This window comes from Budorcas taxicolor, chromosome 14 (assembly GCF_023091745.1).
Source record: "Budorcas taxicolor isolate Tak-1 chromosome 14, Takin1.1, whole genome shotgun sequence".
NCBI classification, from domain to species: Eukaryota; Metazoa; Chordata; class Mammalia; order Artiodactyla; family Bovidae; genus Budorcas; species Budorcas taxicolor.
In genome coordinates, this window is record NC_068923.1 from 75,930,088 (window position 1) to 75,945,798 (window position 15,711).

General features: G+C 42.3%; 1 protein-coding gene across 1 annotated transcript in view; it reads right to left on the reverse strand.

Annotated features, from left to right (window-relative positions):
• Positions 1-10,821, reverse strand: part of GRHL2 (grainyhead like transcription factor 2) — a 125,481-nt gene extending 114,660 nt beyond the window's left edge. The window contains exons 1-2 of the mRNA XM_052651829.1: positions 10,633-10,821; positions 1,153-1,220 (exon numbers count right to left, since the gene is read on the reverse strand). Coding sequence (XP_052507789.1) covers positions 1,153-1,220; positions 10,633-10,800 — 236 coding nt within the window. The 5' untranslated portion in view covers positions 10,801-10,821. The remainder of the gene's footprint in view (positions 1-1,152; positions 1,221-10,632) is intronic.
• Between the last annotated feature and the right edge of the window lie 4,890 nt (positions 10,822-15,711).

Sequence of the window (15,711 nt, forward strand, 5' to 3'; positions counted from 1 at the left end):
CCGGGTCCCCAAAGCAGCATAAAGTTCCAGAAGATCCCCTTGGAACAGCAAATCCTATGCAGACAGCCTTCACCTTCTGCTGGGGGTATGCCCTGGAGTTGACACACAGCACAATACCACTGGCTGGCGGCGTGGTCTCCACTGCTAGTCACATGACAAGATCACAGGGTCACAAGCAGTTCCTATCAAGGGCAGAAGAGATTCTGACATCTGTTTTAGTAGGAGACTTCATTTCTCTTGGCTTTATGTTGCCAAGTAGAAAACCCTTCAACAGAAGCACTGTGGCTTCTCCATTCCTCTGCAGGGGAAGAGATATATTTGATTGGTTGTGTTTGGGAGCTACCTTGGGAAAAGTAGCTGAGCAAGGTGGTTCAGACCTTTATGGGTCCTCCTTTATGTCTGGATCATCTTGGCCAAAGAAAGGGGACAGACACTCCAGTCACCTTGGCCAGGCCATACGTCCCTTCAGGGAGGCCTGAAGTCCTGCCTGGGACTGGATGATAGGTCATATCTAAGTCAGTACTGATAACGTTACAATTGCCCGTTCAAAATAACATTCTCTAATTAGCTTCATCAGAAATAAAATTGATTTCTTTTTCCTTTTTAATTTCAATCTGTGTCTTGTTTTTCAACTGGTTCTTAATTCAGGATTGAAGGGAAAGAGTGTTACCTATGGTCTCCTAACATCTTTCCTGCCCCTGACAGTGCCCTCTGCCACCCATGGCTCCCTACCAGCTCCTCCCTGGACTGAGATGAGCCTGGCCTCCTTCCTCTCCCCCTTACCAAAGGTCATCTTCAAATGTCTCACTCCCTCAAGAGCCTCATCACGGTTACACAGCCACTGAATTAACAGAAAAGTTCACACTAGCAGTGGGCTATCTTGCCAGTATATCACCTCTGTCTCTTCAGATTTGCAGCCTCCTTGGAAGACACTAATGAACCTCTGCAAATTGCAAAACCAAAAACTACAATTTGCTCTCCCAACTGAGAAATCCAGTTTTGGTCCAGGCTCCAAAAGACAGGGAGCAGACATTAAGCTTCTTAACTCTCATATCCTCTCAAGAACAAAAGTTACAGTTTAATACTATTGTCAAAAACATAAAAAAGGAGTTATCTGGAGAGTCCGGCATATTCCTATATATATTATCATACCTCTTATCCTGGTCTTCTTGGCTGTCGCTTGCTTTGCTTACAGACAGTAGCCTCTTGTCTCGAGGAACCTGAAATCATGATCAACCATCAGTCAGACTTACATAGATACAACTGTGACCTTGTGCAGAGAGCTTGACACCAGCATAAGCAGAGAAAATGAAATGGAACATTCTCTGAAGAAAGGTGGCAAATTTGCAATGGCCAGGAGATGGTTAAAGGTGGGAAGCCTGAGTAGCAATGACAGTGGACCAGACACAAAACGGTGATGACTGATGCAAGGTCACAGCGTTCCTGATTGTGCTGTGCTCTGCGGACACAGGCAGTTATCGCTGGACCTGAGCACCTCTTGAGTCCTCCCCCCCTTGGTTGGGCGCAGATGAGGGAAAAGGGTATCTGTACTCTGGAGCAGACAGAAAGCATCTTGGAGCTACAAGTATCCCATTAAGGAATAGGACTGACCCTCCATTGTGATGAGGGACTCTGACTGACATGTAGAGGGGCAAACTGGGGAGTGGGCTGCACCGTTCAGTGATGAGGCAACATCTAATACCTGGGCCACCTTTATCCACCCTCCCTACATAGCTCACGGCTTGCCTTCCACCCTTCTTCTAATGCACTTTTATTATGGACTTCACAACTACAGTGCCAACTCATTACCTGAAAGATTATTGAAAAAGCGTTACTTGAGAGAAGGGACACCCTGACCAGCTGTGTTTCTGAGCATCATCTAACCACCTGACGGCACTATGGATCGCTTTTCTATCTCTACCACAGTTCTCAAATACATGAACAGTGGGTTTAGATTTGTTTGGCTGGTTGGATGCTTTTGATTTTTTTGTTTATCAATTTTGTTTTTTCCCTAAATCTTCAGATCTTCCTTCTAGCCACACACCTTTGCACTGAAAATGCACCCTGCACTATTTTGACATAAAAGAGTGTTTATGAGAAGTCTCTCTTTTCTGGACTCCTCTTGCAGTCCTCATGGATGGCTTCCACTCACCCAAATGTGTCTGCAAGCCCAGCCAGCTGGGCAAGGGAGGCGACACAGCTGAGTGACTAAGAGTCCAGACCTCGACCTGATCGTTGGGTTCAAATCTCAGCTCTACCACAAACTAACTCTGCCTCAGTTTCCTCCGCTGTAAAAAAGGAATAGTGGTAGTTCTATATCTTACAGGGTGTTTAGTAAAATTAGAAGAGTTAATTTTTTTAAAGGCACTTAGCATGGAAATTTATAAGCATTTGCTAAATAAAAACAAAGTAAATCAATTTTAAGTCCTTCATGCACTTATCAATGTTGAGGGTCTACAAAGTAGCAGCATTACTACATGCTAAACAAGAAACAAAATGAGTAAAACAAAACCATCATCTACTGAAGGTGACAGATAATCACAACATTTTAATACCAAGCAAACCCACGGTCACAGCTGCATAATTCACAACAGCCAAAAGGTGTAAATGACTCAAATGTCCATCTACAGATGAATGAATAAACAAAATGTGTTATATACATATATATATATATATATATACACACACACAATGGGATATTATTCAGTCTTAAAGATGACATTCTGATACATGCTATAATATGACTGAGTCTTAAAGACATCCCACTGAATCCCATGTGACTCGGATCCATCCGCTTCCCCGTGGAGGCCTGCCTCCTGGCTTGGCCCCCCACCTCTTTTGCCTGGGTTACTGCGTCAGCTAACTGGTCTCTCCTCTCCTTCACTTAGTCCCTGCAAATCCATCTGGCTCCATTAAGAAGAACCAGAGTGATCTTTCAGTCGGACCCCACTGTGCCTTCAGATTTTCTCCCTCCCATCTGGGCCACCCTGAACCATGTTAACTTTTGGCTTCCCAAAGACTGTCCTTCTTAGAGAAACTGAGACCTCTGAACTCAGGCCCCTTCCTCGAGTCTAGACTCACCACCGTACATCCCTACCTGAATATCCTACAAGCACTTCAGACTCAACATACAATTATCCTTTTCCCCAAAGCGCTTCTTCTGTACTCCGCCTTGGTTAATCTGAGCATCAGCTGAGCTACTGTGATCCTAGTTAAAGAGTTCTCTCACCAAATCTCTCTCTCTCTCTCTCTCACACACACACACACACACACAGAATCAGTTGCCAACTTTTATCCAAACAAATACTCAGTGATCTCCTGAACATACTGCTTTGTTTCCGTGTTCTGTGACTGACTAAGTAGAGTGGCTGATTTAGGAAGAAGCTCACAAATGCTGATCCAGGGAACAGCTACCATTAGGTCTTACTTTAGGGCTTCATTCTTTTTTATCTGGACAATCGCAACAACCTGTTCACTGGATTCTCTGCTCATAATCCATCTCCCTGCGGCTGCTGTTGCTATAACGTGTAAATCATGTCTCCAATCTACCAGGCCAATGTTCAAAAATCCTTCAGTAATAGAGAAAATGATGTCAAAGAATATAATAGAAAAATTACAGGAAATTTCATTTTCTTTAAGCTTCTATCCATTTTCTACACTGTATATAAACTGAAAACAAAAGGCTTTATTTTTAAATTAAAAATAAAGACTTTTTTCAAAAATTTCTAAAGCTTATGAATATTTATTAAATAATTTATTCACTCATTCATCGAGCAAAAAAAACAAGGCCATGTACCTAGCCCTGCACCCCCTCTTGGGGGAATAAAGCCCAGCCCACCAGCCTGGTCACTTCCAGAAGGAGTCGCTGCCTTCCTACCAACCTTGACTGCCCTCCCCCTCACTCACCTCCACAGTTCAGCAAGGCTGATTCCTTGGATTTCACTGAATGCATCCTGGAGTCTGACCTCCCACGTTTTCTCGTCTCCTGTTTGCTTTGCCTAAAATGCTCCCTCTCCGTATGCCTACCTGAAAAACTCTCCCCTGCTTCCCCGTAGAATAGGCACTGCTTCCCATCTCTTATGTCTCCTGCATTGGCAGGTGGGTTCTTTACAGCTAGCACCACCAGTTTCAGTCCATGGGGTCGCAAGGAGTCGGACATGACTGAGCGACTGAGCATAGCTCTGGAAAACCTGAGCTCTCTGGAAGGCTGGCACACCCTCCTCACTGCACCTGGAGCACATCACCTTCATAGTATTTACTGCCATGCACTGTGGTTATAGGTTTACAGGACTGTTACAGAGGTCCTGGACTGTGACCTCACCAAGGTCTTAAATTGGGTCCCATCTGCCTTTGGATACTTAACCCACCCCCCCCTAATATCTATCACCATTGCTGGAAGGTCGTGGTGAATTAGCACTTGTTGGATGGATGGATGAATAAATGGATGACCAATGGTTAGACAAACAAACATCTTGGTGTCCAACAGCACCAGGTCAACAGAATAGAGGGGAACCAACTGGCCGGGGAAGAACACTTTCACCAGAGCTAGAATCAGATGATTACGAATCAACAGCTTCTTCAGGGGAAAAGTAAAGTAAGCCAGAGTAAATCAAACCACATAAAAATAACAAATGAAATCTGTCATATTTTTCTGTCATGCCTGAAATTAATCAAAAGGTCACAACTGACTTCAGAGCTGTTGTTGGTGAGTAGCTTAAACCCAATAGAGAACGAGGCTAGTATCTGAGTCTTTAAATTACGACAAAGTCTAGCATTTTGGTTATTTTTATAATAGATTTCATCTAAGCTTCAAATGCATATTTTAAAGTTTTGAGCCTATTTTCAAATGGATTCCATTAAAGCATTTTTTAAACAGGGTAGAGTGTTATGGACCGAACTGTATGCCTCCAGTGTTTGTATGTTAAAACCCTAGTCTCCAATGTGACTATACTTGGAGACAGGGCCTTTAAGGAGGCGGTTAAGATTAAATGGGGCTTCCCAGGTGGTGCTAGTGATAAAGAATCCACCTGCCAATGCATGAGACACAAGAGATGTGGGTTTGATCCCTGTGTCAGGAAGATCCCCTGGGGTAGGAATGACAAACCACTCCAGTATTCTTGCCTGGGAAATCCCATGGACAGAGAAGGGGGGCTACAGTCCATGGGGCTACTTAGTTGGACACAACTGAGAGACTGAGCGCCTAAGGGTAAATGACTTTCTAAAGCTGTGGCCCTAATCCGATAGGACTAATGCCCTTCTAGGAAGAGGAAGAGATGCCAGGAGCATGTGTGCACAGAGGAAATGCTACGTGAGGCCACAGCAAGAAGGGAGCCATCTGCAAGATGGGAAGGAAGCGAGGCCTCTCCAGAAAAAAACGCCGTCAGCACCTTGGTCTTGGACTTTAGTCTCCAGAACTGTAAGAAAATAAATCTCTGTTGTTTAAGGCCCCCAGTCTGTGATATTCTGTCTCAGCAGCCCAAGAAGACTAACTGAGACAGCCTAATGACATAGATATTGGGCATGTACAGGATTGCCCTGGGACCTTTGCAAATTCCATTTAGTTGCCCGAGCTGAAAACAAAAGACCTGACTGGATTCACTCCAGTGATCCTATGGGGACAGTTTTAAAATACAGGTGGAAAGACTTTGTAGTGAAAAAAGTGTTACACCAAGGTACACTTGTGCAGTTTCCAAGGACAGGGACCACCATTTCTTTTGAATGCCTGCTGCATGTCACACACATTCCTCTCTCTATTGTCCAGAGAGGTGATGTACTCCAACCTCAGCAGTGAGGGGAAAACGGTATGTTTTGCAAAAAGGATCGATTTTTATTTCCAAAGAGGTATAAAAAGTCTACAGAATTTAAATGATACTGCAGTAGCAATTGCTACAGTAATCTGACTTCCCCAAGTTTATATTCAAAAAAATAGAATCTATAATTTTTTTTCCCTTAACACTTTACTACAGAAAGAAAGTCCATTCTCAAAGTAGATTTAACTTTGTTATAACTTTACTACCAGCATATACAAACTGTAAACAAGAGAGGGCTGACTGAGGCCTGAAAATGATCATTTGCACAGAGTTTTTAGAAACAAGGCTAATTCTTTAATGTTTAAAGTTTCAAGCAAAAATATAGTGAAACTTGTGGGAAATAAATGAGCTATGTAACTCTGCTAGTCCACACAGTCTTAGAAAACATTTTATTGGAATATTTTATATTCTAAATTAATAAAATAATCTTGGAAAATATAAATTCAACAGTAGGAGTTTAGACTTGTTTATAGATTGAGGGTTCTTTTTGGGGGGTGGAAGCAAGTAGTGATGACTATTTACTTATTTATTTGAGGTCTGGTTGATGTACAGTGTTATATAAGTTTCAGGTGTACAACACAGTAATTTCCAGTTTCTAAAGATCATACTACATTTAGTTATTATAAAATATTGGGGCTATTCCCTGTGTTATACAATTTATCTTTGTAGCTTATTTATTTTATACATAGTAGTTTGTAACTTTTAATCCCCACCCCAACTTTGCCCCTCCTCTCTTCCATCTCCCCACTGCTAACTACCAATTTGTTCTCTATATCTAAGTATGTTTCTTCTTTGCTATATTCACTGGTGTATTTTTATCTTTTAGATTTCACATATAAGTGACATTACATAGCATTTGTCTTTCTCTGACATTTCACTACACATAATATCCTCTAAGTCCATCCATGTTGTTACAAATGGCAAATTTTCATTTTTTATGACTGACTAGTATTCCACTGTGTGTGTGTGCGCGTGCACACACACATACACACCACATCTTTACCCATCCATTGATGGACACTTAGGTTGCTTCTATATCTTAGCAACTGTCAATAATGTTGCTATGAACAGTGAGGTACACATATCTGCGAATTAGTGTTTTGGGTTTTTTCTAATATATATCTGAGAGTGGAATTGCGGGGTCATATGGTAGTTCTATTTTTAGCTTTTTGAGAAACCTCCATTTTCCAGTTGTTGAACCAATTTACATTCCCACCAACAGCATAGGAGGGTTCCATTTTCTCCATATCCTCAAACGGAGTTTTATGTAAACTCCCTACTCTGTATCTTAAGCAGAATTTCAACTTTCCTTTTAATATTAATAATGTGCAAAAGGAGAGGTAATCTAGGTACCATATTTACCAATACTTTACGCTTTGAGTCTATGGGAAATTAAATTCTTTCCCAAATTACTAATGAGTTGTGTTTCAAGGTATATTTCTCTTTTTCATTAATATGAAAGAACTTTCATCTAATAAAAATATCTGAAATTATGTCCATTTCACAGTAGTGGAATAAAATCTGTTTTTAAAAAATAAGAACAATATGTTTCTTCAAAATTATCTTAATATATTTCTTCCTAGTCTTATAAAACTAACATATCTGCTTAATGAAGTTACAAAGGTTACCAAAAAGCTTTAATGACCCAAGTGATTAAATCATAGTCACTTTAATGATGTTACCAGATTTTAATGTGTCAAGCTTAACTATTTTTTATAATAGATAAAAATTGCTTTGCAATTTCTTTCTAGGGATGAGGTCATTTCCAAACATTAAGTATTAACACAAAAGTCTAATAAATTGAAACCCTCAAGAAATAGCCTAGAACAGGAAACAGTCTAACATGATAAGTTCTGTACCATCCTCAATACTTTCTGAAAAGGTTCACCCCAAAACGTTTAGAAATCATCCTTGTGTTTTTCAAATTAGCTTCTCAGTCAAAAAGCATTTAAATATATAAAACAGTCACAAACAAAAGAAGAAAAGAAAGCCTGCCGAGAAAGCATCTTTGGTTTTCAGGCTCAGTTGTTTTCAGGTGCTTCCTTTCAGTGTAGGAAACTGCCCTACTTGCATGAAATGGAGATTAGCCCCTACATCCTTTCATGAGGACCCCAGTTCCCAAAGTGAAAGCCCCTTTTTGCCAGGTCAGGAGTCATGTTGGGAATTGTACACCTTCACAAGAGAGCTGTGAAATCTGCCAATTCCAGCTCTCTTAGTAAGGGGGAGAAGTCAACCTAGACTGCAAGGGTGCAAGTAGAATGCCTTTCCTTTATTCCTCCAGCACTTTCTAACCATAAAAGATGCATTTATTTGAGTCAATAATATCCTCATTTAAAATAGCCTGGATGGGCCAAACTATCTCTATTAAAACACTACCTTTAATACAGGACTCATACCTCCTATCAGGTTGGCCAAAATGTTTGCTTGTAACAGCTTACGGAAAAACTCGAACCAACTTTTTGGCCAGCCCAATATCTCATCTTTGATAAGCACAACTCGGAACTTCCCTGGTGTCTCAGATGGTAAGGAATCTGCCTGCAGTGTAGGAGACCCAGCCAGGTTTGATCCCTGGGTCGGGAAGATTCCCTGGAGAAGGGAGCAGCAACCCATTCTAGTATTCTTGCCTGGAAAATTCTATGGATAGCGGAACCTGGCAGTACAGTCCATAAGGTCGCATAGAGACAGACACAAATGAGAGGCTAACAAGCACAACTTGGCTTGACTTTATTTTCTCTCCCCACAGAGGGAGCCCTCCTTAGTGTTTTAATAGAGAAAATTAGAGGAAGCTGGAAAAGGAATGAGTAATTTTAGAGAACGTTGGTCAAAGAGTAGGCTTGGGGGTGGTCGGTCAGTGCCAGGGTTGGTACTGGTGTTGGTGTCGGTGGGAGATCCTTCTTCTAAGTCGCTTCAGTCGTGTCTGACTCTGTGCGACCCCACAGACAGCAGCCCACTAGGCTCCTCTGTCCCTGGGATTCTCCAGGCAAGAATACTGGAGTGGGTTGCCATTTCCTTCTCCAATGCATGAAAGTGAAAAGTGAAAGTGAAGTTGCTCAGTCATGCCCAACTCTTAGCGACCCCATGGACTGCAGCCTACCAGGCTCCTCTGTCCATGGGATTTTCCAGGCAAGAGTGCTGGAGTGGGGTGCCATTGATCCTTGGAAAGCATGAAAACTCTGGTTTAGGAGAGACACAGGAGGCAGCACAACTTGCAATGCTGGAGCCTGCTGGAAGGAAACGAACGGGGATGCAGGAAGGAAGCAGGAAACCGAGACTGACTTAACTAAAAGAAAAATTCCTCCTGTATGATTTTCTCCTGATGGAGGGAGAGGGCAAGAGGAGGATTTAGTTCTTATTCTAAAGAGTGGCGCCCAACCAGCAAAATAAACACAGCCATTTTCACCTTTGTGCCAATCCCAGCATAAGCCCAGGTGTTTACAATCAAATCAGGCAATAAATATCCTCAATCAGTAAATACTTGTTGACTTTTTACATTTCAATGGTTCTAAGGAAGCAGGTCATACCAGATATAGTCCTTTATAGTAGAGACAGACCAATGTTTGTCGTTCGATTTCCTGAAATACTCCTGTTTTGAAGGTACCTATGACAAGTATTTTTGTAATGCAAGTGAATTGCATTCATTTTGTTTTAAGGGTTTTTCAAAATAAATACTGAGTGCCCGGTGAAACAAAGGGAGACAGATTTTGGAATTGCTGCAAAAGTCTACCATAAAAGCATTCATTGGTATATTTCTTACAAAAGTGAAAAATCTAGAAATCCTTATGTTTCTTATAAAATGGAATATCTAAAAGCAAACTAGGGAGTTTCCTGGCACTCCAGTGGTTAGGACTTGGGACTTGCACTGCTGCTTTCACTGATGGGACTGGGTTCAGTCCCTGGTCAGGGAACTAAATCCTGCACATCACAGGGTTCAGCCAAAAAATAAATAAATAAATACACAAAGGTTCTCATTATTTATTTATTTCATTTTATTAATTTATTTATTTTTGGCTGCACCATGCATCATGAGGGATCTTAGTTCCTCAACCAGGGATGGAACCCATGCCCCCTGCAATGCAAGCACAGAGTCTTAACCACTGATTGCCAGGGAAATCCCACATTACTTAATTTAAAAATACTAATAAAATAAAATAAGAAATAAAACCAGCTTCAATGCCCCAACAGCAATGACTAAATTACGGTACAGCCACACAATGTAATATTCTTTGTTCACCAAAAGTCATTAAGTAAAAATGGCAGCAAAGTACTGCAATATGACATGAAGCAAGAATTAAATGTGAAAGTGAAAGTCGCTCAGTTGTGTCCGACTCTTTGCAACCCACGGACTTCTGCAAGCTAGAATACTGGAGTGGGTAGCCTTTCCCTTCTCCAGGGGATCTTCCCAGCCCAGGGATTGAACCCGTGTCTCCTGCATTGCAGGCGTTTTCTTTACCAGTTGAGCCACAAGGGCAGCCCAAGAACACTGGAGTGGGTAGCCTATCCCTTCTCCAGTGGATCTTCCCCACCCAGGAATCAAACACAGGTCTCTGGCCTTGCAGGCATTAAATGTAGATACTATGTATGCTTGTAAACAGAGGGCACGGAGTCAGTATCCGAAAAGGAAAACTCCCTCTGAGCAGGGCTGAAGTTGGGCTTCATAGACGGGAAAGCAGGGAAGCAATGAGACAAGGAAGAGGCTGAGTTCCACGGTGAGTGTGGAGATACCCTTGGTTCCCTGGCCTGGGACGAAGTTTGTCCTCTCTGCCCACAGAGAGGGGCGGTCCTAGGGGCCGAGGGCGGAGGGAGGCGGGGCTCCACGGTCTACCTTGTAGTAGTCGTACAGCAGGCCAAGCGCAGCCGCGCTGTCCTCGTCTCCGTTGATGCTCATCATTGCCTTGGTGGCCGCCGTCAGGGGGTTCTCCAAATACGACTTCCAGGCTTCATCCTCACTGGTGTAGGCTCTTCGGGTATTAAATGGAGGCTCACTGGGCATGGGCACTAAGGCCACCAGTCGTTTATTACTGCGAAAGCAAGAGAAATGCGAGATTCCTGATCAGAGAAGTGTTCTTTTTTCCCACTAAGTATACACATGGAATAAAAATGCGCACGTTATTTGGTTCACTTGTGCTTCCCCAGAATGGAAGAGAAGGAAGATTGAGACCAAGGTAATGGCCACGTCACATTGATAAAGCCACTGATTTATTTCTTTACTGTCCAGGAGAGGTAATAATGGCCTTTAAAAGGTAGTGTAGAAGTAGTGTAAGTTGACTCCCTTCACACTCGGCTTTTCATAACCAATCAGATCAGGAGCCAACTCATTTTATTTGATTATCCTTCATTAATATGTATTAGAATGAAACCCTGGGATGGAACACATTTCATTTAATTCTGTAAGTTCTAGTGCATAAATATGTGCAACACATTAAAAGTAATCGGCATGTCAATGGCGGTTAAAAAACAGTTTCATCTAGTGTAATTTACACTATATCTGCTAGCAAATTGGTCTATAGACCAATCCAAGTCCTTTAATTTAAAAGGCAATAGAAGCTACAAAAACAAGGCGCAAGACGTCCTGCAGATATGATGCATCATACGGGTGGCAAGCAACAGGAAAGAGATGAACTCTGTACATGAGTCCTGTGTTCCATGGGATCCTACCATATTTAGAGGACATCTAAGCTACAGATCATAAAAGATCATCACGGAGAGTGAGGAGGGCACCTGCAGAATCTTCAGCAGACAAGAGGGGTTAGAGTTGTTTGTCAATCCTAACCAAGCCACTCAGGTAAAGCAGCAAATGACCATCAAAGCAATTTTTTAAGGAGGATTCAATACTAACTCAAGTACCTAGTGGCTCAGATGGTAAAAAATCCGCCTGCAATGCAGGTGACTCACCCGGGTTTGATCCCTAGGTCGAGAAGATCCCCTGAAGAAGGGAATGGCTACCCACTCCAGTATTCTTGCCTGGATAATTCCATGGATAGAGGAACCTGGTGGGCTATAGTCCACGGGGTCGCAAAGAGTTGGACACGACTGAATGACTTTCACCTTCACCCTTAAACCACCACAGTCCTCAGCAGCACACGCCAGCCTTGTTCATTGAAATGAAATCAGAAAGTAATAATGAGACGCTGTATTTCAGCAACACCTGGGTCTACTCAGGGTAACGTGACACAGACAAGTGGCAAGACTGCGAAGGCAGCATGTATGCCGATCAGTGGAAATGCATCCAGCAAGAGCCTTCGGACGGTCATTCAATAAAGACAAACCTTTCTGCTGATATTCCTGCAGGGCCCTCTAACGGTAGATGGTCTTCCAGCTCACTTTGTGGTGGAAGATTGGTGTGAACTCACAACAAAGGCTGTGTTGAGGATGCTTTGTGTGGAGGCATGGTGTCATGCATCGATGGAGGGTCAGAAAATAACACTGACATTGGTGACATATATTGGGGGGAGGGGGGCGGGAAATCCACATTGAGCAGAGTGGAATTTTAGATGGTCTCCGAATTTTAGATGGTCTCCACATTTTAGATGGTTTGAACTCTTTGTGCCAGTGGCTTGGTGGAACTGATTGGGAGGAAAGAGAAAATAATGACCCAACTGTACATGAACTGAATTAAAAGGGTAAAAACCAAGTTTCTGGAAGTAAACGGGAAAACCCTGGTGGAAGGCCTTTCTACCCGATCGGCTGTGTGGTGATGTGGAGCAGCACAGGCTCTGGAAGTAAGTCTCTGTTCACTGTTTACTGAGGAGGAATGCTGCCTGAGGTTCGGTTTCTTCATGCCTTACATAAAGTCAGCACTATTTTTAGTTTCTTAAGGAACCTCCAGACTGTTCTTTCCTTAGTGAAGTGAGTGAAAGTCACTCAGGTGTGTCCAACTGTTTGTGACCCCCTGGACTGTATAATCCATGGAATTCTCCAGACCAGAATACTGGAGTGGGTAGCCTATCCCTTCTCCAGGGGATTTTCCCAACCCAGGAATCGGACCAGGATCTCCTGCATGGCTGGTGGATTCTTTTACCAACTGAGCTCTGAGGGAAACCCTTCTTTCTTAGTGGCTGCACCAATTTACATTCTCCCCAAGGGTGTAGGCGGCTTCCCTTCTCTCTCCACACCCTCTCCAGCACCTATTGCTTCTGGATTTTTTGATGACAGCCGTCTGACTGACGTGAATGAATAACCAACAAGAACCAACTGTTTAGCACAGGAAACTCTGCTTAATATCATGGAACAACCTAACTGGGGAAAGAATTTGAAAAAGGATACATGTATCTGTACAAGTGAATCACTCTGTGGTCCGACTGACACTAACACAACATTGTTAATCAACTCTACTCCAATATAAAACAGAAAGTTAAAACACCAAGCACAGCAATGCCTACCCTACTAACCTCACAGTATGACTGTGAGAACTCAATAAGATAATGGATAAAACAACTGTAAACTGAACAACAAGTATTACTCTCACGGCACAGTTCTATATTCCTATAAAGTTTGAGGGCATAGCAACTTTTGGTTATAACGTAGAAGTGCTCAAGGTAATCATTAATTAAGGGAGTCCTGAAGTTGTTTACTTAGCTATTTTCCATAAGAACCCAACAGACACCAAATATCATGCTATATGGGGAGGGTGTGATGGCAAAGGACATGGGCACTGCCCTGCAGCCCACGTAGCCTCCAGCAAGGGAAAGCAAGCACCAGTGTTACATGAGTGATGAGCGTGAGAAATGAACAGGGTCATGAGTGAGGGTTTATGACAGAGGGGACTAACCTAGCCAGAGGACCCAGGAGGAAGCAAAGCTTCCACAAAGACCTGAAGGAAAGGCAGGAGAGTGCTGGTCAGGGGTGAAATGGGCAGATGTGAGAAAAAAAAATTTTAAGTGAAGAGTGTATTGGTAATGCAAAATAATGGGATTATCCGACAAAAGGAGCACATTTGTATTCATTTTGGAGAGTCCAGGAAATTTACATTTTTTATATACAATGGCATATTAGTCATAAAAAAGAAGGAAATAGTGCCATTTGCAGCAACATGGATGGACCTAGAGACGATCGTACTAAGTGAGAAAGTCAGAGAAAGACAGATACCATACGATACCCCTTATGTGTGGAGTCTAAAATATGACACAAATGAAGTTATCTACAAAAGCAGAAACAGACTCACAGACTCAGAGAACAGACTTGTGATTGCTAGTGGCAGGCGAGGTGGGGGAGGGATGGGGTGGGAGTTTGGGGTTAGCAATGCAAACTAGTACATAGAGAACGGCTAAACACCAAAGCCCTACTGGGATAGCACAGGGACCTATGTTCAGTATCTTGTGATAAACCATAATGGGAAAGGATATATAAAAAGAATGTATACGCATATGTATAATTGAATCTCTTCGCTGTGCAGTAGAAATTAATACATCATAAATCAACTACTCCTCAATGTAAAAAAAAAAAAGAAATTTACACATTTTGATTTAATAATAAAACAGCATTTCCATGTTGTGGACATTACTAATCACAGAGGATAGAGTTGGATTTAGAGACAGAATTTTGGCGGACTCCTAAGAGTCTGTAAGCGGGAGAAATGAAGTCTCTGGGAGGACCAAGAAGGAAGGCAGTGCTGGCGGGCCATGGGGCAGTGCCATTACCACCCCCCCTCCCCCGCAGTCGCTTAGAAGAAGCCACTCTGCAGCCTTCAGTTAGAGGGCAAAACAGAGAAATCTGAATCCTATTTGCTGCCCAGGAGTGCCCACACATCATGTATACTTCCTAAAACCACCCAGCAGGAAGGAAGAGCTTTATGTTACTTGTAGTGTCCTCACCACTAAAAAAGATGGGGATTTGACTCTCCTTACTTAAGAAAAGCTGGGAGGCGGGGTGGGGGTGGGGTGGGGGTGGAGTGTTAATTACAACACTGGCTAATTTCCAAAATTTAGCAGGAAGCCCCAGGGTGAAGGATAAGAGCCAACTCTTGATTTACACTAAGTAGCGTCCTCATTCACTGGAGAGATTTTGTTCCTTGAGTCTTCCTTCTTCTCCGTCCTGCTGAGTCTCCTGGATTGCTGATTTCATATGTTCCCAGCACAAACGTTCACTCATAAATCTAGATTTATCAGCTTTTCTATGAAGAACTGCTTGATGAATCTTTACATGATCAATAGAAAAAAATATTCTGGGATAGTACAACCTTGCTAGCTGTTTCTGTTTACATTTTTTGATGGCTAAAGGAGTTTTATGCTCTTCCCTTTAACTGCATAATGACTTTGGGTTTTTTTCCCTTAGATTATAATCTCTCCAGTACAGAGCACTGTTGAATAAAGCTTGGTTTAATAAAAACAGAACAATCTCTCTGGTACACTGAGCAAAAATGTAGACCTGTAAAGAAAGGAAAGTTTTCACAGAACAGCTTTTACCAAAGTTTGCAACACTTTCTGAAGGTGAGTTTCATCATTGCTTTTTTGGAATAGAAGTTCTAATCATGCACCGGTCAGCTTTTTAAATATCCTTTCAGTAGCTTTAGGTGTGCAATTTTCTGAGTTGCTTTGAACACAGACTACATCAACTATAAACCTGATCCCTGTTCTTCCTTGGAGGAAAGTTTACATTAGCACCTGAGTATTCCCAGCAAGGCTAAAGGCCTTGTTAGATCATAAATTTTTTTTTTTTTTTTTTGTCTTTCATTTGTTTCTTTAATCCACTACTTCATTTTGTTGATGCTGGGAGAAAAACTAACAGATGAGTGAGTCATCAGCTGAAGTAGTGAAAGAGGTGGAGCATTCATGAGACTGAGATCATAACCAACAGGTCAAGAAAAACTCCAGATCACTCCACCACAACCTACCAGGCCCTGGGGCATTAGGAAGAGTCTAACAGAGGGAATGCTTTGCTGGGGAGAAGCAAACAGAACTTAACA